Genomic DNA, 19,995 nt, shown 5'->3' on the forward strand with positions numbered 1-19,995 from the left:
CCCTGTTCTATGTAGCATAAATGCTCACTTGCTATGAGCACCGACCACCAGGCAACGTTCATAGCGATCCAGCAATGACAACCACAGGGGTCTCCTGCTGACACCGGGTTGTCATGCCAACCCATCGGCGACCCGCGGTCATATGACACGGGTGCCGATGGGAGGAGGTAATGACTAGATTTCTGCCAGTGCATGTTAAATGCCACTGTCAGCGTTTGACGGCGGCATTTAACATGTAAGGCTACTTTCACACTAGCGTCGTTCGATGCACGTCACAATGCGTCGTTTTGGAGAAAAAACGCATCCTGCAAAGTTGTCGGCAGGATGCGTTTTTTTTCTCCACACACTTGCATTAGCGATGCATTGCGACGGATTGCCACACGTCGCATCCGTCGTGCGACGGATGCGTCGTGTTTTGGCGGACCGTCGGCACAAAAAAAAGTTCCATGTAACTTTTTTTGTGTGTTGTGTCCGCCATTTTTGACCGCGCATGCGCAGCCGAAACTCCGCCCCCTCCTCCCCGGAACTCACAATGGGCCGCGGATGCGTTGTAAAACTGCATCCGCTGCCCACGTTGTGCTACATTAACACACTGTCCGTCGGGTCGATGGTTTGCGACGGCCCATACCGACGGACTAGTGTGAAAGTAGCCTTAACAGCCGTGGGTGAGTCGCGATTCCACCCGTGGCTGTTCCAGGCACATGACAGATGATCAGATCAGCTGTCATGTGCCAGAAAAGGTACAGGCTCATCGCCAAAGCCCGCACTAAACAGGGGGAGGTGTCCAATGACGGACTGTGTCCGTCAGTGGACATTAAGGGGTTAACCCACAATGGCCAACTGGGGAAGTAACATGCTGATGCTCTTTTCCTCTTCATCAAATTATATAGTATAACAAACTGTGAATTAAAAGGAAATTATGTCTATATAACATGTGGTTGGCCATATCTGCCATGCTTCTTGGCTCCCCCTTTGACATAATCTACCCTAACATTTCAATTAGCAGAAGTGACCAAATTACCGCAATTGGCTTAATTTCCCAATGGGATGCATTGATGAGTTAATTCACAAGGTAAGAGACTGGCTTTTGTTCAATTTCAGAAAATAAAACAAGACTTGGTTGATTAGTACACTAAATAGCAGCCATTCCAGACAAATTAATGTGCCTTAAATGGTCCTTAAGTAATCCCTATAGTTAAAGCCAAAGAAATGAGCTGGAGCACATGATGGCATAGGAGCAATGTGCAGGTGCACCTTCACCCTGTGGTCATTAACAAACATACCCGAGAACAAAAACAAAATAAGCAAATAGCCTGCAGTAAGTAAATAAATTGTTATAGTGCATGTAAATAACATGGGGTACTTAGCTGAGACTATTTTGATTTAAAAAAAACATTTAAAAGCCATTCTACCGCGCCAAGGTGTACCCAATCAGGATGGACCTATCTCAAGTATTAAAGGGAACTTGTCAAGTGAAAAAATGCTATTAACCTGCAGATATAGGGTTAATCTGCAGGTTAATAGAGTTCTGAACTTGTCCAGCACCGGCACTTGGAGCTCCGCTGCCGGGAGGAAAACGCCGTACTCATAGTCTCTACGTGGGAGTACAGTGTGACTGTTCACACCATATCCCTCCAGAGATAAGGAGAAGATCCATCTGAAAAAGAAAAAAAAAAAAAAGGAAGTGTTACTGGCAAACGACGAAAGTTACGGCTGTAACTGCACCCCCGGCACTGACTGACAGCTTGCTCATCATTAGGATGGGATGTCAGTCAGTGCCGGGGGTGCAGTTACAGCCGCCATTCTCTATACACAGAGCGGTGACTGAACCCGGCTGGCGCTGCCACCATGATTTAACCCTGAACACTACCAGGAGGAATACATTTCATTTCCCCCCGGCAGCAGGGTTCTAATTGCCGGCGCCGGGCCGGTTCAGAACTCTATTAACCGAAATATTAACCTCATAGTTGACTTTTTTTAAAATAAAAATAGTGTCAACTAAGTACCTTATGTTATTTATTTGTATTATTACTATTCACTTACTGCAGGATATTGGCTCGTTTTGTTTTTACCCTAGGTTGACCTGCACATTTGTACAATCTCTAACTCTACCGCACTCATTAGCTTGGCTGTAATAAAATACATTTTACACACATCCATTACATTACCTTTAAAATTCTTAATTATTAATTTTTTGGAAGCTGAGGGTTTGGCGGCCAGTGCAGAACTTTTAGTCAGTCCATTGGTATGGTTAACTAGTGTTGAAAAGTTTCCTTTCCTCTGAGCGTCTTGTTCCATGGCAGGGCAGTCCGGCACACCACAGAGGAGAAGATTTCAAGTAGATGTCCTCAATGAGTGAATATCATTGGCCACTTATTCAGAGTCTAGGGCATACAAAAGAGAAGAAATCCACAATATATCACATACACATATCTTATAAGTGCTGAGATGTGAGAATGAACACTTGGTAATGAGGCTAAAATGGTTTCTTCTTCATTGTAAGGCTACAGATCATGTACACAACTAGCAGTATAGAAAGAAGCTATTAGATTTGGCTTTAGAGGCCGTAATGCACGAGGCGTAGTGTGTGCAATGTTTGATTTCGGGTCACCATTTTCATCCGCTTTTAGGTAAACACAAACTCAAGACTACAAGAAAGTTTATACTGTGTTTTCCAGGTTAATATTAAATCCTGGTCAAAGTGCAAACATGCCCAAAAGAAAGAAAATAATATGGCGTGGAGATTTTTCCTTTTACCTCTGATATCTAGGTTATTACTAGGTTACAAAACAGAGTCAGACTGCAGAAGTAGAGAGATTATGATGCATGTATGACAACCCATCTCTGTAAATAGCAGCTAGCTGTTAGGGATGGGGTGAGCGAACCTTCACTCATCACTACTGTCCACTTTTTTTTTTTGACAGCAGCAACTAAAACTTAACAAGGCCATTTACAGTTTCTTCTGTTACAGAGTTGTAACGTACCTGTCAATATTGGATGCTACACTGTGGCTGACATTTTTTGTACGCACCTATAGTCTGAAATGAGTGAGTCTGATCCAATTTATGTAAGAAATTAGTGCATGCCGCCATAAAAAAAAAAAATCTGCCCTGCCCAGTTAAATAACATTGGTCCGAGTACGGTTCAATTTTTCCACGAAAAGCACTGGGACTGAAAATAAGGTTGTGTGAAATCTCGCTCTTTGCACTGCCCCAGCCCTCCCAAATCAATCACTGCTCTAAGCATGCTACCATTGGGTCACCGCTTTGTAAATCACTGGACAGCGATGGTTTCCTGGAAAGAGCGAGCGCCTGCGCGTTATCACTGTGAGTGCGGCCGTGTCGGGCTATGAGACACCTCTCCGCAGCCTGGATTTCACAAGCAGAAAATTCAGTCCGGCCCTTTTGGGGGACATTTGGAGGTGGTCAATAAATTATATTAAGAAAAATCTTGGGCTGCCCACTCTTTCACTAAATTAAAAGGATAGCCCCAGATTGGAGACAAGTACTTTAAAGGGCCACTTAAGAAATGTTAATGCCTTATGAAAATGTGGAAAAGAAAATTGCTTCCTTCCATTGTTCGGTAATCAATGTTTGACGTTAGGAGGATCTTGCCCTCATATCTGAGAGATCTGTTCTCCTGTCATTATTCCACAAAATCACTAAAGGGGCCCAAACCAAGAAAGAAAGAAAATACTCCCACGGAAAGCACTTGGGGGAGAGTGCCGTTTAGTTCTTCCTGTAGAAAATGATGGACAAGAAAACAGATCCATGAATGTGAATTCTGCCCTGGATCCTACAGCCTTATTATGCCTGTGTCTTCCAGCCAACTCCTCCTATTGTGTATGCAGCTTGCCACTCAGACACAGCGTGGAGGGAATGAATATGCACAGAAATGTGGAAGCAATCGCTCACTTTAGGATTCGGAAAGTGATTTGGTTTCCCACACTGTCCGGCACATGCAGGAAGGCTGGCACCGGGCAGAGCAGCACTCAAAGGGTATGTGTCCACGTTCAGGATTGCATCAGGATTTGGTCAGGATTTTCCATCAGTATTTGTAACCCAAAACCAGGAGTGGAACAATTAGAGGAAAAGTATAATAGAAACATATGCACCACTTCTGCATTTATCACCCACTCCTGGTTTTGGCTTACAAATACTGATGAAAAATCCTGACCAAATCCTGATGCAATCCTGAACGTGGACACATACCCAAAGGGTATGTGCACACGCTGCGGATTTTGCTGCGGATCCGCAGCTGATTTGACGCTGCGGATTCGCAGCAGTTTTCCCAGAGTTTACAGTACCATGTAAACCTATGGGGAAAAAAAAACGTTGTGCACATGCTGCGGATTATTTTCCGCAGCATGTCAATTCTTTGTGCGGATTCCGCAGCGGTTTTAAACCTGCACCAATAGGAAAGTGCAGCTGAAAAACAGCAGAGGAATCCGCAGTGGATTTAGCCATTAATCTATTAAGGTTTAGTTTCAACACCTGGGAAAGTGGGGGAACGACATTCTTACTAATATGGGGGGAGGGTATTACTGATGTGACAACCATTAGCCAGTGACTACTAGAGGGAGAGGGACAAAAGCCCTGAGATCCTGGCCACCCCTGACTAGCAGTCAGTGCTCTGCCCCAAGGACCGCCACTGGGCTGTGAGGAAACCACAATGGTGCCAGGGATCACCAGACCACTGTAGACTTACACCTGTCGGAACACGCCGTGCTCCAAATGAGGCGACTGTGATGGTGCCGAGCCGTCCCCTCACCTCTGCTCATGGGTCGCCCCAGCATCTAGACCCTATACTGGGCCGCGGGTGTACAGGAGCCGCAGCTCTGAAGTCTCGCTCGGGCACAGTGCTGCGAGGCCTGGCGAAGCACAAGGAGGGCATTCCTCAGCACTACAGGTGCTGTCACCCGTAGCAACCGGCTAATCACAGTCTTGGCTATAGGCGACCCCCCATTTCCTGTGTACAGAGAGGGGCCACACTGGCAGAAGTCACCTGACAGCTGCCATCACTAGCACAGGTGGACTGCTTTATTAATGTGCCACTGGCAGAAGCTGGTTACACACAGTACACAGGGGCAGGCAGGCACCAGGCTTCCTCCTCGCACACGACAGGCCTCACGTTCTGGGGCCCCGGCACAGCAGTGACACGGACACCACTGGTGACACATAGGCGGTTGCCCAGGCTACACTGACTACGTGCAGCGCCCCTCTCTTCCGGTAACACCGGGACCCAGCGCCGCTACATCTCGGGCACTCACCAAGCAGGCATCGCGCATGCGCCATGAGGTCTCTGACCGACAGACATTACTAATGACGCCTGAGTTCTATGCGCAGGCGCATTTTGCGTACAGACTGTACTCGCCGGAGAGGCCGTTACGTCATTAGTAGTCGCCCTTACACCGTGTTCGGGGCATGCGCGGTCCTTTACGGTAGGTGTAACTGAATGGTCAATACAACAGTTATCTACTCATTTGTGAATGTTTGGTGTCTACGTGCGCGGTGTGTCCCGGACCGGAGCCCATTCATTGCTGCTCTCCGGCTGGGTACGTGGTTACTGAGTAACACCCTGTGCAGCCAGCATTGTGGGCACACGGACCGCCAGGCTGGGCAGAGTAGCCTGTATTACCACTAGCTATCACCCGGTGTGAGGAAACGCCCCAACACCCGCCGAGACGCATTACTCCTCATCGCCCATTAACTCCTCAAATACCGCTGTCAATCACAGCATCGATTAGGCAAACCTTTATACCTCTGACCATCGCTGCGGGATCACACTGTCATGTCGGACTGGCGGCAATGATTTTACCACAGAGCGGAGGCAGTGCACATGAGACACCGGGGGCCAAAGCCGACCAGTACGGCCGGGGTCACACTACCGGAGACTACGGGCGAGCGCTATGTGAGAAAACCTCGTGTAGCCCCCGCACCAGTGTTAGTCTATGGGGCAGCTCCCATCACCGTGTATCTTCTCAGGCATCTTCAGTGTGCGTGTAAAACCGCAGCAAATGTCGCCAATACAAGCCTACGGGTGCGAGAAAACAAATCACACAGCACTCGGACCATGCGAGTGCTGTCCGATATATACACACTGGCGTCTATCGAAAAGCCGGCAATTCATGTGCTGCATACAGTAAAATCACACTGACAGGTTAGAGTAGATTAGATATATACACATAGAATATATAGATACACATATATTTATAGTACACTAGATGGCAGCCCGATTCTAAAGAATCGGGAGTCTAGAATCCATATATACTTTATTTATTCAAATGTAAGAATAATACAATTAATAAATAATAGTAAGAAAGAACAAAAAATGGCTGCACTCACCAGCTCTTGACAATTCTTGACAGTACGGCACATTTCTGATTGGTCGCTCGCGGCAGGCGGCAACCAATCAGAAAAGTGTCGCGCACCACGAGGGCATATATCTTTGTCCACCCTGAGCGGGTGTAGGACGCTGGTGACGTCACTTATCTCCGGACATTATCTCCGGACAAAGCCACGGAAGTTGGCACAAATTGCCGGAAGTAGTATTCTAGGCAATTATATATTAGATTTTAATGTTATCAGTGTTTACCTTTGAACGTTTATATTGTATTGTCCTGTCACCAGCCATGTGTACGATTATCGGCCGAAAGCCTCTCTGGAACCAATAATCACCCCATGTAAAGGTATCTTTATAAGTTAAAGATTCAGAATACTATGACTTTTATCATATCCTGAACAGTCAAGTTTTTTATGAACCGTTAAGGTTTTCTTGTTGAAGTAAAAAAAAACTCTTGAGTGTTTACAGTTTGAAACCATAAAATGTTGAAAAATTATGTCATTCTTGAGTATATCACTCAATGGTGCTCATAAACGTGTCAAATTTGATCTATAATATACTTTAATATACGTTACTTTAATCTTTAATATACTTAAGAACAGGGCCCCAGACATCACACAGGGGGTCTGAAACACCGCACAGTGGTCCAAAATATCGCTGTGCTCTGCCTGGGGCCCCATATGCTGCCTGGGGCCCCTGTGCTCTGCCTGGGGCCCCATATGCTGCCTGGGGCCCCTGTGCTCTGCCTGGGGCCCCATATGCTGCCTGGGGCCCCTGTGCTCTGCCTGGGGCCCCATATGCTGCCTGGGGCCCCTGTGCTCTGCCTGGGGCCCCTGTACTCTGCCTGGGGCCCCATGTTCTGCCTGGGGCCCCTGTGCTCTGCCTGGGGCCACTGTGCTCTGCCTGGGGCCCCATGTTCTGCCTGGGGCCACTGTGCTCTGCCTGGGGCCCCATAAGCTGCCTGGGGCCCCATAAGCTGCCTGGGACCACTGTGCTCTGCCTGGGGCCCCTGTGCTCTGCCTGGGGCCACTGTGCTCTGCCTGGGGCCCCATATGCTGCCTGGGGCCACTGTGCTCTGCCTGGGGCCCCATATGCTGCCTGGGGCCACTGTGCTCTGCCTGGGGCCCCATATGCTGCCTGGGGCCCCTGTGCTCTGCCTGGGGCCCCTGTGCTCTGCCTGGGGCCCCTGTGCTCTGCCTGGGGCCCCTGTGCTCTGCCTGGGGCCCCATGTTCTGCCTGGGGCCCCATATGCTGCCTGGGGCCCCTGTGCTCTGCCTGGGGCCCCATATGCTGCCTGGGGCCCCTGTGCTCTGCCTGGGGCCCCTGTGCTCTGCCTGGGGCCCCTGTGCTCTGCCTGGGGCCCCATGTTCTGCCTGGAGCCCCATGTTCTGCCTGGGGCCCCATGTTCTGCCTGGGGCCCCTGTGCTCTGCCTGGGGCCCCTGTGCTCTGCCTGGGGCCCTTGTGCTCTGCCTGGGGCCCCATATGCTGCCTGGGGCCCCTGTGCTCTGCCTGGGGCCCCATATGCTGCCTGGGGCCCCTGTGCTCTGCCTGGGGCCCCATATGCTGCCTGGGGCCCCATGTTCTGCCTGGGGCCCCTGTGCTCTGCCTGGGGCCCCTGTGCTCTGCCTGGGGCCACTGTGCTCTGCCTGGGGCCCCATATGCTGCCTGGGGCCCCTGTGCTCTGCCTGGGGCCCCATATGCTGCCTGGGGCCCCTGTGCTCTGCCTGGGGCCACTGTGCTCTGCCTGGGGCCCCATAGGCTGCCTGGGGCCCCTGTGCTCTGCCTGGGACCACTGTGCTCTGCCTGGGGCCCCATATGCTGCCTGGGGCCCCTGTGCTCTGCCTGGGGCCACTGTGCTCTGCCTGGGGCCCCATATGCTGCCTGGGGCCCCTGTGCTCTGCCTGGGTGTAGGACACTGGTGACGTCACTTATCTCCGGACATTAGCTCTGGACATTAGCTCCGGACATTAGCTCCGGACAAAGCCACGGAAGTTGGCACAAATTGCAGGAAGTAGTATTCTAGGCAATTATATATTAGATAGATACAAGAAATGCTGGCAGTTCATCTGCCGTATACAGTAATATCACAGCAGGAGCCGACAGGATAGGAGATACGGATTACATACACTAAATACATATAGAATAGGTAGATATATTGATGTCAGTGACAAATGCAGTTAGTACAGTGTGTGTGCAAATTACTGTACATGTATTTATTTAATAAAAGATTGTTTTTTGGAAAAAAATGGCATGGGCTCCCGTGCAATTTTCGGAACCAGCAAAGGGAAAGCCGACGGCTGGGGGCAGAAGTTTATAGCGTGGGAAGGGGGTAATGCCCATGGAGCTTCCCAGGCTATTAATATCAGCTCACAGCTGTATAATTAGCCTTTACTGGCTATTAAAATGAGGGACTCTAAAAAAAATGACGCATAGGGTCCCCCTACAATTAATAACCAACAAAGGCTATGCAGACATCTGTGGGCTGATATTAATAGACTGGGAAGGGTCTTTAGCCTGGGGTATCCACATCATGCATCCATGGCTGTATGACCCCTTTAAAAGATGCTATTTGTGAATGGACGACTGGCTAAGTTGTGGCTTTTCAAATATTCCGTGTCTCCCTCCTTTTCTCTCTTTACAGACAATAGGAAATATTCTTTCCTAGTTATGTACTATCTGCTAGCTCTTTGAAGCTGCCATGTTTGACACCTCTAGCATTCTCCCAGGAGTTCAGAGTTCCTGCAGGAAGAGTAGGCAGATATCATCTCCCTTGGGTAGAGACTTGTGGATGCAGCCCCCAGTAGCCATTCCACTGACATTACAATTTACCTTACAGTAGATACTTCCTTCACAAATGGTTTTGTAAATTTTGTTCGAAAAATATGAAATTGTTGATAACTTTTTAACCCTTCTAAGTTCCTAAAAATAAAAAATGTTTAAAAATTATGCAGATGTAAAGTAGACATGTGTCAAATGTTATTTATTAACTATTTTTTGTGTTATATCTATCTGGTATAAGAATTAAAGGGAACCTGTCACCCTCCTCAGGCGTTTATAACTAAAAGAGCCATCTTGTGCGGCACTAATGCTGCATTCTGACCAGGTGGCTCTTTTACTTATTGTTCGTTGCACTGCAGAAATAATCACTTTTGAATTTGGTCCCTCATACCTGTGAAATCGCCAGGCAGGTCTTTTCCCCCCTCATCCAAATGCCTCCCAGCTGTCACTCTGCGACAAGGGCGCCGCCTCCTCGGCGTTATTCAGTTGTCCAGGCGCCTGCACTGTCATATTTTGCCTTGGGCATGCGCAGTTCGCGCTGCCTGACAACTGACATCCCGCGGGTGCAAGCAGGCGCAGTAAACAAGACATCAAGTGATGTCAGTTGTTGGGCAGCGCGAACTGCGCATGCCCAAGACAAAATATGACCACGTTCCACCATCGGCGCTGCTCTGTCTTCCGCGTCCTCTGCAGTGACGCTCGGGTCAGAGGGCACGATGACGCGATTAGGGTGCGCGCCGCCCTCTGACTGAACAGTCAGTGCGGAGGACGGGGAAGACACAGCGGTGCTCAGCGGTGGAACGGGAAAGGTGAGTATAGCAAGTGCCGGGAGCCTGAGCGACGAGAGGTGAGTGTGATATTTTTTTTTTTTTATCGCAGCAACAGCATATGGGGCAAATATCTCCATGGAGCATCTTATGGGGCCATAATCAACTTTTGTGCAGCATTATATGGGGCGTATTTTGTATGGAGCATCTTATGGGGCTCATCATGAACTGTATGGAGCATTATATGGGGCCCCTGATTCAATATGGATATTCAAAAACACTTAACCTACTGATGTCTCAATTCGCAGGGCCGCGCTTAGTAACCCGATGTTTACCCTGGTTACCAGTGTAAATGTGAAAAAAAACAAACACTACATACTTACATTCCGGTGTCTGTCCCCCAGCGCTGTGCTTTCCTGCACTGTCAGCGCCGGCCAGCCGTAAAGCAGATTACAGCGGTGACGTCACCGCTGTGCTTTCCGGCCGGCGCTCACAGTCAGTGCAGGAAAGCACAGCGCCGGGGGACAGACACCGGAATGTAAGTATGTAGTGTTTGTTTTTTTTTACATTAGCACTGGTAACCAGGGTAAACATCGGGTTACTAAGCGCGGCCCTGCGCTTAGTAACCTGATGTTTACCTTGGTTACCCGGGGACCGGCATCGTTGGTCGCTGGAGAGCTGTCTGTGTGACAGCTCTCCAGTGACCACACAACGACGAAACAGCGACGCTGCAGCGATCGGCATCGTTGTCTAGATCGCTGCAGCGTCGCTAAATGTGACAGTACCTTTAGTGAACCTAGCAAAAAAGGCAAACAAAAAACAAGTGTGGGATTGCACTTTTTTTGCAATTTCACCGCACTTGGAATTTTTTTCTCGTTTTCTAGTACGCGACATGGTAAAACCAATGATGTCGTTTAACCCCTTTCTGTCATTGGACGTACTATTCCGTCCATGTGGGGTAGGCCCTACTTCCCAAGGACGGAATAGTACATCCAGCGCGATCGGCCGCGCTCACGGGGGGAGCGCGGCCGATCGCTGCCGGGTGTCAGCTGACTATCGCAGCTGACATCCGGCACTATGTGCCAGGAGCGGACATGATCGCAGTGTTCCGGCGGTACAGGGAAGCATCGCGCAGGGAGGGGGCTCCCTGCGAGCTTCCCTGAGACGATCGGTACAAGGCGATGTGCTCACCTTGTACCGAGCGTCTCCTCCCTGCAAGCCCCGGATCCAAAATGGCGCGGGGCTGCATCCGGGGCCTGCAGGGAGGTGGCTTCACCGCGCCTGCTCAGAGCAGGCGCCGGGAAGCCTCCCTTCTGTGCACATCAGATCGCCGATCTGACACAGTGCACAGCAAAGTGTCAGATCGGTGATCTGTCACTTTACTGTGATGCTCCGGTTTCCTCCCACATTCCAAAGACATACTGATAGGGAATTTAGATTGTGAGCCCCATCAGGGACAGCGATGATAATGTGTGCAAAATTGTAAAGCGCTGCGGAATATGTTAGCGCTATATAAAAATAAAGATTATTATTATTATTATTATTATGGTACCACTGAAAACGTCATCTTGTCCCGCAAAAAACGAGCCGCCATACAGCATCATCAGTAAAAAAATAAAAAAGTTATAGTCCTCAGAATAAAGCGATGCAAAAATAATTATTTTTTCTATAAAATAGTTTTTTTTCTACAAAAGCGCCAAAACGTAAAAAAATGATATAAATGAGGTATCGCTGTAATCGTACTGACCCGAAGAATAAAACTGCTTTATTCATTTTACCAAACGCGGAACGGTATAAATGCCCCCCCCAAAAGAAATTCATGAATAGCTGGTTTTTGGTCATTCTGCCTCACAAAAATCGGAATAAAAAGCGATCAAAAAATGTCACGTGCTCGAAAATGTTACCAATAAAAGCGTCAACTCGTCCCGCAAAAAACAAGACCTCACATGACTCTGTGGACCAAAATATTAAAAATTATAGCACTCAAAATGTGGTAAGGCAAAAAAATTTTTTGCAATAAAAAGCGTCTTTTAGTGTGTGACGGCTGCCAATCAAAAATCCGCTAGAAAACGCGCAATAAATAGTAAATCAAACCCCCCTTCATCACCCCCTTAGTTACGAAAAATTAAAAAAATGTATTTATTTCCATTTTCACATTAGGGCTAGGGTTAGGGCTAGGGTTAGGGTTAGGGCTAAGGTTAGGGTTGGGGCTAGGGTTAGGGCTATAGTTAGGGTTAGGGTTGGGGCTAAAGTTAGGGTTGGGGCTAAAGTTAGGGTTAGGGGTTGGATTACATTTACGGTTGGGATTAGGGTTGGGATTAGGGTTTTGGGTGTGTGTTAGGGTTAGGGGTGTGGTTAGGGTTACAGTTGAGATTAGGGTTAGGGGTGTGTTTGGATTAGGGTTTCAGTTATAATTGGGGGGTTTCCACTGTTTAGGCACATCAGGGGCTCTCCAAATGAGACATTGCGTCCGATCTCAATTCCAGCCAATTCTGCGTTCAAAAAGTAAAACAGTGCTCCTTCTCTTCCGAGCTCTCCCGTGTGCACAAACAGGGGTTTACCCCAACATATGGGGTATCAGCGTACTCAGGAAACATTGGACAACAACTTTTGGGTCCAATTTCTCCTGTTACCCTTGGGAAAATACAAAACTGGGGGCTAAAAAATAATTTTTGTGGGGAAAAAAAATAATTTTTATTTTCACGGCTCTGCGTTATAATCTGTAGTGAAACACTTGGGGGTTCAAAGTTCTCACAACACATCTAGATAAGTTCCTTGGGGGGTCTAGTTTCCAATATGGGGTGACTTATGGTTTTTTTTACTGTTTAGTTACATCAGGGGCTCTGCAAATGCACCATGACGCCTGCAGACCAATCCATCTAAAGGCCCCGTCTCACTTAGCGATTTACCAACGATCACGACCAGCGATACGACCTGGCCGTGATCGTTGGTAAGTCGCTGTGTGGTCGCTGGGGAGCTGTCACACAGACAGCTCTCCCCAGCGACCAACGATCAGGGGAACGAGTTCGGCATCGTTGAAACTGTCTTCAACGATGCCGAAGTCCCCCTGCAGCACCCGGGTAACCAGGGTAAACATCGGGTTACTAAGCGCAGGGCCGCGCTTAGTAACCCGATGTTTACCCTGGTTACCAAAAAAAACAAACAGTACATACTCGCCTTTCGGTGTCCAGGTCCCTTGCCGTCTGCTTCCTGCTCTGACTGACTGAGCCGCCGTACACTGAGAGCAGAGCGCAGCGGTGACGTCACTGCTGTGCTCTCACTTCTCACTGTACGGCCGGCAGTCAGTGAGAGCAGGAAGCAGACGGCAAGGGACCTGACGGACATCAGAAGGCGAGTATGTATTGTTTTTTTTTTTTACATTTACGCTGGTAACCAGGGTAAACATCGGGTTACTAAGCGCGGCCCTGCGCTTAGTAACCCGATGTTTACCCTGGTTACCAGTGAAGACATCGCTGGATCGGTGTCACACACACCGATTCAGCGATGTCAGCGGGGCCTCAACGACCAAAAAAAGGTCCAGGCCATTCCGACACGACCAGCGATCTCGCAGCAGGGGCCTGATCGCTGGTACGTGTCACACATAGCGAGATCGCTATGGAGGTCGCTGTTGCGTCACAAAACTTGTGACTCAGCAGCGATCTCGCTAGCGATCTCGCTATGTGAGACGGGGCCTTTAGTCTGCATTCCAAATGGCGCTCCTTCCCTTCCGAGCTCTGCCATGCGCCCAAACGGTGGTTCCCCCCCACATATTGGGTATCGGCGTACTCAGGACAAATTGGACAACAACTTTTGGGGTCCAATTTCTTCTCTTACCCTTGGGAAAATAAAAATTTGGGGGAGAAAAAATCATTTTTGTGAAAAAATATGATTTTTTATTTTTACGGCTCTGCATTATAAACTTCTGTGAATCACTTAATAGGTCAAAGTGCTCACCACACATCTAGATAAGTTCCTTAGTGGGTCTACTTTCCAAAATGGTGTCACTTGTGGGGGGTTTCAATGTTTAGGCACATCAGGGGCTCTCCAAACGCAACGTGGCGTCCCATCTGAATTCCAGTCAATTTTGCGTTGAAAAGTCAAATGGCGCTCCTTCGCTTCCGAGCTTTGCCATGCGCCCAAACAGTGGTTTACCCCCAAATATGGGGTATCAGCGTACTCCGGACAAATTGTACAACAACTTTTGGGGTCCATTTTCTCCTGTTACCCTTGGTAAAATAAAACAAATTGGAGCTGAAGTAAATTTTTTGTGTAAACAAGTTAAATGTTCATTTTTATTTAAACATTCCAAAAATTCCTGTGAAACACCTGAAGGGTTAATAAACTTCTTGAATGTGGTTTTGAGCACCTTGAGGGGTGTAGTTTTTAGAATGGTGTCACACTTGGGTATTTTCCATCATATAGACCCCTCAAAATGACTTCAACTGAGATGTGGTCCCTAAAAAAAAAAATGGTGTTGTAAAAATGAGAAATTGCTGGTCAACTTTTAACCCTTATAACTCCCTAACAAAAAAAATGTTGGTTCCAAAATTGTGCTGATGTAAAGTAGACATGTGGGAAATGTTACTTATTAAGTATTTTGTGTGACATATCTCTGTGATTTAATTGTATAAAAATTCAAAGTTGGAAAATTCCGAAATTTTCAAAATTTTCGCCAAATTTCCGTTTTTTTCACAAATAAACTCAGGTAATATCAAAGAAATTTTACCACTATCATGAAGTACAATATGTCACGAGAAAACAATGTCAGAATCACCAGGATCCGTTGAAGCGTTCCAGAGTTATAACCTCATAAAGGGACAGTGGTCAGAATTGTAAAAATTGGCCCGGTCATTAACGTGCAAACCACCCTTGGGGGTAAAGGAGTTAAAAGTACAACTCGTCCCGCAAAAAATAAGCCCTCACATGGCCATATTGATGGAAAAATAAAAAAGTTATGGCTCTGGGAAGGAGGGGAGCGAAAAACGAACACGGAAAAATGGAAAATCCCAAGGTCATGAAGGGGTTAAAACAGGTTAGTCTGTTATTCAGTCATAATTTAAAATCTTCATGGCTCGGGGGTGTGCAAGGATAAGAGTGTGCAGGTTCAGAAGACGGCCGTTTCGCGCCGATATGGCGCTTCTACGGGTTAAGGATCGGTGAGTGCTACTTATCTTTTCTTCGTTCCATATATATAGATGGGTGTATTTGATCAACAACCACTTGGCCTTTTATGTGTTTTTCATGTTGTCTTCGGTTTCCTGTACAATAAATAATATGATCAATTTTTGCAGACTTATCTTTTCATATAATTTCTCTTGTATGCTGTAGGCTGATCCCTTTGTATAGGGTGGTGCCCTCTATTATCAAGTTGTTTGCTATAGACAGGATATAAAATAAATGTATGGTTGTTGGGGGGTCTGACTGATGGAACCCCAACCATCATGAGGGTCCCTAATTCTCTGTATAATTGGACATACAAGACGTTCACTGTATTCACTGTCTATTAAAGCTGGAGTCACACATGCTGACTGCCACTCTCAGAGAGGTGAATGGAGCGATGGTCACACATGAGCACTACTGCTCCCCCTACACATGGGCTTGTCAGACCACTGATCAGGACTGCAGGGGGTCTTGTGGATTGCTTAGAAAGTTGTTTGTGGGCTGTCTAGCGCTGCTCAATTCAACTTTAGTGATGAGCATGGCCAATGACTCCACACTTCTATCAAGACCTGCTTCCCTTTTATTTTGCGCTGATTTTGAGCTACATGATGTTTTCTTCCCAAATTACATTCAATGCAAGAAATCAGCAAGAAGAAAGGAGGAACCGACTTTTCCGAAATCAGTGACCATTTTTAGAATTGGAAATAACTTGTGTTGTGCACCTGAAAGGGTCTTGCAACTCCTGAATAATTGCCCCAGAGTGCTGCACGAAGTATCATGGCATTGTGTATATCAGGAGACAGTTGGGGACACAGGGCTGACAGTAGGGAGCAGCTCCAGGTCACAAGGTACTGTATATACTTGAGTATAAGCCGAGATTTTCAGCCCATTTTTTTAGGCTGAAAGTGCCTCTCTCAGCTTATACTCGAGTCATTGTCCCAGGGGGGGGTCTGCGGGGGAGGGGGAGCGGCGGCTGTGACATACTCACCTGCTCCTGGCGTGGTCCCTGCATCTCCGATGGTCTCCGGACGCTGACAGCTTCTTCCTGTGTTCAGCGGTCACATGGTACCGCTCACTACAGTAATGAATATGGACGCGACTCCACTCCCATAGGGGTGGAGCCGCATATTCATTACTGTAATGAGCTCTACCGGTGACCGCTCAGCGCTGGAAGAAGCTGTCAGCGCCCGGAGAAGACCATCAGGCAAGCTGCCAGGGACCGCGCCAGGAGCAGGTGAGTATAATGGGGAGGGTGAGCAGCATTGCGCGATATTCACCTGTCCTCATTCCACCGCCGGTGCCGCTCCGTCTTCCGCGTCCTCTGGCTGTGATGCTCAGGTCAGAGGGCGCGATGACATGGTTAGTGCGCGCCCTCTGCCTGAACGTCAGTGCAGAGGATGGGGAAGGCGGAGCACGGTGGAATGAGGACAGGTGAATATTGCAAGTGCCGGGGGCCTGAGCGATGAGAGGTGAGTTTTTTTTTTTTTTTCTATAATCGCAGCAATAACATATGGGGCAAATATCTCTATGGAGCATCTTATGGGGCCATAATCAACATTTGTGCAGCATTATATGGGGCAAATATCTCTATGGAGCATCTTATGGGGCCATAATCCGCATTTGTGCAGTATTATATGGGGCAAATATCTCTATGGAGCATCTTATGGGGCCATAATCAACATTTGTGCAGCATTATATTTGGCAAATATCTCTATAGAGCATCTTATGGGGCCATAATCAGCATTTGTGCAGCATTATATGGGGCAAATATCTCTATGGAGCATATTATGGGGCCATAATCAGCATTTGTGCAGCATTATATGGGGCAAATATCTCTGGAGCATCGTATGGGGCCATAATCAGCATTTGTGCAGCATTATATGGGGCAAATATCTCTATGGAGCATCTTATGGGGCCCTTATTAACCTTTATGCAGCACTATATGGAGCATCTTATGGGGCCATTATTAACCTTTGTGCAGCATTATATGGGGCATATTTTAATATGGAGCATCTTATGGGGCCCATCATAAACTTCATGGCGCATTATATGGGGCTCCTGATTCAATATGGATATTCAAAAACACTTAACCTACTGATGTCTCAATTAATTTTACTTTTATCGGTATTTATTTTTTATTTTTGAAATTTACCGGTAGCTGCTGCATTTTCCACCCTAGGCTTATACTCGTGTCATTAAGTTTTCCCAGTTTTTTGTGGCAAAATTAGGGGTCTCGGCTTATACTCGAGTATATACGGTAAGTATCTGTAAAAAAAAAAAAAGTCAATATGCAGCACTTTAGTGCAAGAAATGAGGGGTTGTCCGGCAGAAATCATCTCATTTACCTGCTATATTTATACCCAATTATTTCTGATTAATAAGTGTCATTGATGTCTTACATGCAATTTGACGCACTGTATAAGGCTGTTGGGGCTGATCTGTATGGATGAAACACCTTTGTACAGTTTCCTGCACATCTTCATCTCTGTTTCTTTTTTTTAAATCAAATATTTTTTATTGAAGAAAACAGAAAGGATGACATTACATACATAAGCATTCACTAGTATACAAATGGTATTACTTCCCCATTTTTTAATAGATGAAGATACAACAAACACATCCCCCCTCCCATAACAAAGAAACCTCCCCCGTCACGCTTCAGCAATCCTTGTCAATGTATTACAGTATTGCACACATTCCTATAACCCTAATATCCTATCTCTGACAAGTTCTGCAGAGACCAATCCAGGAAAGTCCAGCCATCCCACCAGATGTTCTCATGGTGGTTCATCTTGCCCCTTTTCATGTATACGCTCCGTTCCATAAGAACTGCAAAATTGACTCTATTCATAAATTCTTCATCTCTGTTTCTGATGTTTTTTTTCCAACAGGGCCTGTGTTTCATAATTTGGTGGAAAAAATGGCACATATTACCATCAATCAATATTTACAACAGGTACAACCATTTTAACTTTTGGATTTATGGACTTTGTAGTATTTATGCATATTCCTAAAAAATATATATAAAAAAATGTAAATGTATTTACCCGCCGATCCACAGCAAATCTTCGTAACCCCACCGAGTTGCCGCCAGAAGCCTTCAATCTTCGTGGCCACAGCAAGCCGTCTTGAAAAAAATGTTTCTAGCAGATTTTGCACAATGCTATGCAGCATGCTTTGGGGTATCCCTCAGTTCACACTGCCCGCATTCTCCACCATATGTAAGGCATCGGTAGTAGCATCATATGTAGTGAAGAGGCAGTGACCCACAAAGTTCCAACACAAAAGTCTCTTTAACGTGTTTCCCCACAGCATTAAAGTCCAATTCACACAAATGCATATAACTTCAGTGTATATTATTATCAGTGTTCAGTTCACACCAGTTCATAGCAATATATATCAAATGGCTTTAAACTGCAGTCCCTAAACAGGCCAGACTTTCCTTGTCCAGTTTCCGTGGGCGACCGCACGGCATATTACAGTCTCCATACACACAGCCTCATATGTTCGAGACACTACACACGCCAGCCCCCTCTGACTAGTTCCCGTAGGTGTTCTGCATCACTGTATCAGAGTCTCTTACAGTCTCTTTACTCACACAGCTGTACACAGCTCAGGATATCCTCCGGATAGCAGCCGGGCACCATATCCACCTGTTTGCAATCGTTACCCATGCTTGTCCTCTTTCGGGCACAGGACATCCGCCTCCAGGCACAGGACTGTCCACATCCGAGACCAGTACCATGGACGACTTGCATCGCTTTATACGCTGCGGGTGCCAGGTTATTCAGCTGCCCTGGGTGCTGGCTTCGCTGGCCTGTGCCTTCATGCACTCAGCCTGCGCTCTGCAGGCCTCTGCTCTGCACACCAGCACACACCAGACTGACACTGTGGTTGCACCTCACACCTGACACACCCATACCTCTTACTGCAGGGCTTTTAACACACACAAACCTGTGGCCTTCAGCCACATGGAAAAACCAGACCGGAAATCCATGACTCCCATGCACACCTATGGACTTCATCCTTCTGCATGCACAACCTGGGGAGAACACACAGCGACCCCTTGCTGCTGCTGCTGCTGCCAGAACTGCAGCTCCTGCGCAGTCTTCGTGGATCCGCCGATCCACAGCAAAACTTCGTAACCCCACCGAGTTACCGCCAGAAGCCTTCAATCTCTGTGGCTCCGCCGAGCCACAGCAAGCAGTCTTGAAAAAATGTTTCCAGCAGATTTTGCACAGTGCTATGCAGCATGCTTTGGCGTATGCCTCAGTTCACACTGCCCGCATTCCCCACCATATGTAAGGCACCGGTAGTAGCATCGTACATAGTGAAGAGGCAGTGACCCACAAAGTTCCAACACAAAAATCTCTTTAATGTGTTTCCTCACAGCATTAAAGTCCAGTTCACACAAATGCATATAACTTAAGTGTATATTATTATCAGTGTTCAGTTCACACCAGTTCATAGCAATACATATCATATGGCTTTAAACTGCAGTCCCTAAACAGGCCAGACTTCGCTTGTCCAGTTTCCCTGGGTGACCGCACGCCAACTTCCAGTGACTTGTGTGAGAGCGATAACACCAAATTTAACACACCTGCTCCCCATTCACACTTGAGACCTTGTAACACTAATGAGTCACATGGCCTCGGCTATAAAAAATATGGCTAATTGGGCACAATTTGGCCATTTTCACTTAGGGGTGTACTCATTTTAGTTGCCATCAGTTTAGACATAATGGCTGTGTCTTGAGTTATTTAGAAGGCACACCAAATTCACACTATTATACAAGCTGTACACTGACTACTTTACATTGTAATAAAGTGTCGTATCTTCAGTGTTGTCCTATAAAAAGATATAGTTAGGCTGTGTGCACACGTTGCAGATTTTTCGCGTTTTTTCGCTATAAAAACGTGAAAAAAACGCATACATTATGCATCCCAT

The 19,995-nt window shown here is 47.1% G+C and overlaps 2 protein-coding genes across 3 annotated transcripts in view; one reads left to right on the plus strand and one right to left on the minus strand.

The window, feature by feature from the left end:
• CUL4A (cullin 4A) overlaps positions 1-5,383 on the minus strand; it is a 97,969-nt gene extending 92,586 nt beyond the window's left edge. Inside the window, exons 1-2 of the mRNA XM_077296966.1 lie at positions 5,270-5,383; positions 2,169-2,384 (exon numbers count right to left, since the gene is read on the minus strand). Coding sequence (XP_077153081.1) covers positions 2,169-2,298 — 130 coding nt within the window. The 5' untranslated portion in view covers positions 2,299-2,384; positions 5,270-5,383. The remainder of the gene's footprint in view (positions 1-2,168; positions 2,385-5,269) is intronic.
• PCID2 (PCI domain containing 2) overlaps positions 5,287-19,995 on the plus strand; it is a 70,251-nt gene continuing 55,542 nt past the window's right edge. The window contains exons 1-2 of one of the 2 annotated variants that reach the window (XM_077296961.1): positions 5,287-5,440; positions 17,940-18,004. In XM_077296961.1, the coding sequence (XP_077153076.1) occupies positions 5,338-5,440; positions 17,940-18,004 (168 nt within the window). In that variant the 5' untranslated portion in view covers positions 5,287-5,337. The other variant, XM_077296962.1, reaches the window with a different exon arrangement.

This window comes from Ranitomeya variabilis, chromosome 3 (genome assembly GCF_051348905.1).
Source record: "Ranitomeya variabilis isolate aRanVar5 chromosome 3, aRanVar5.hap1, whole genome shotgun sequence".
NCBI lineage: Eukaryota > Metazoa > Chordata > Amphibia > Anura > Dendrobatidae > Ranitomeya > Ranitomeya variabilis.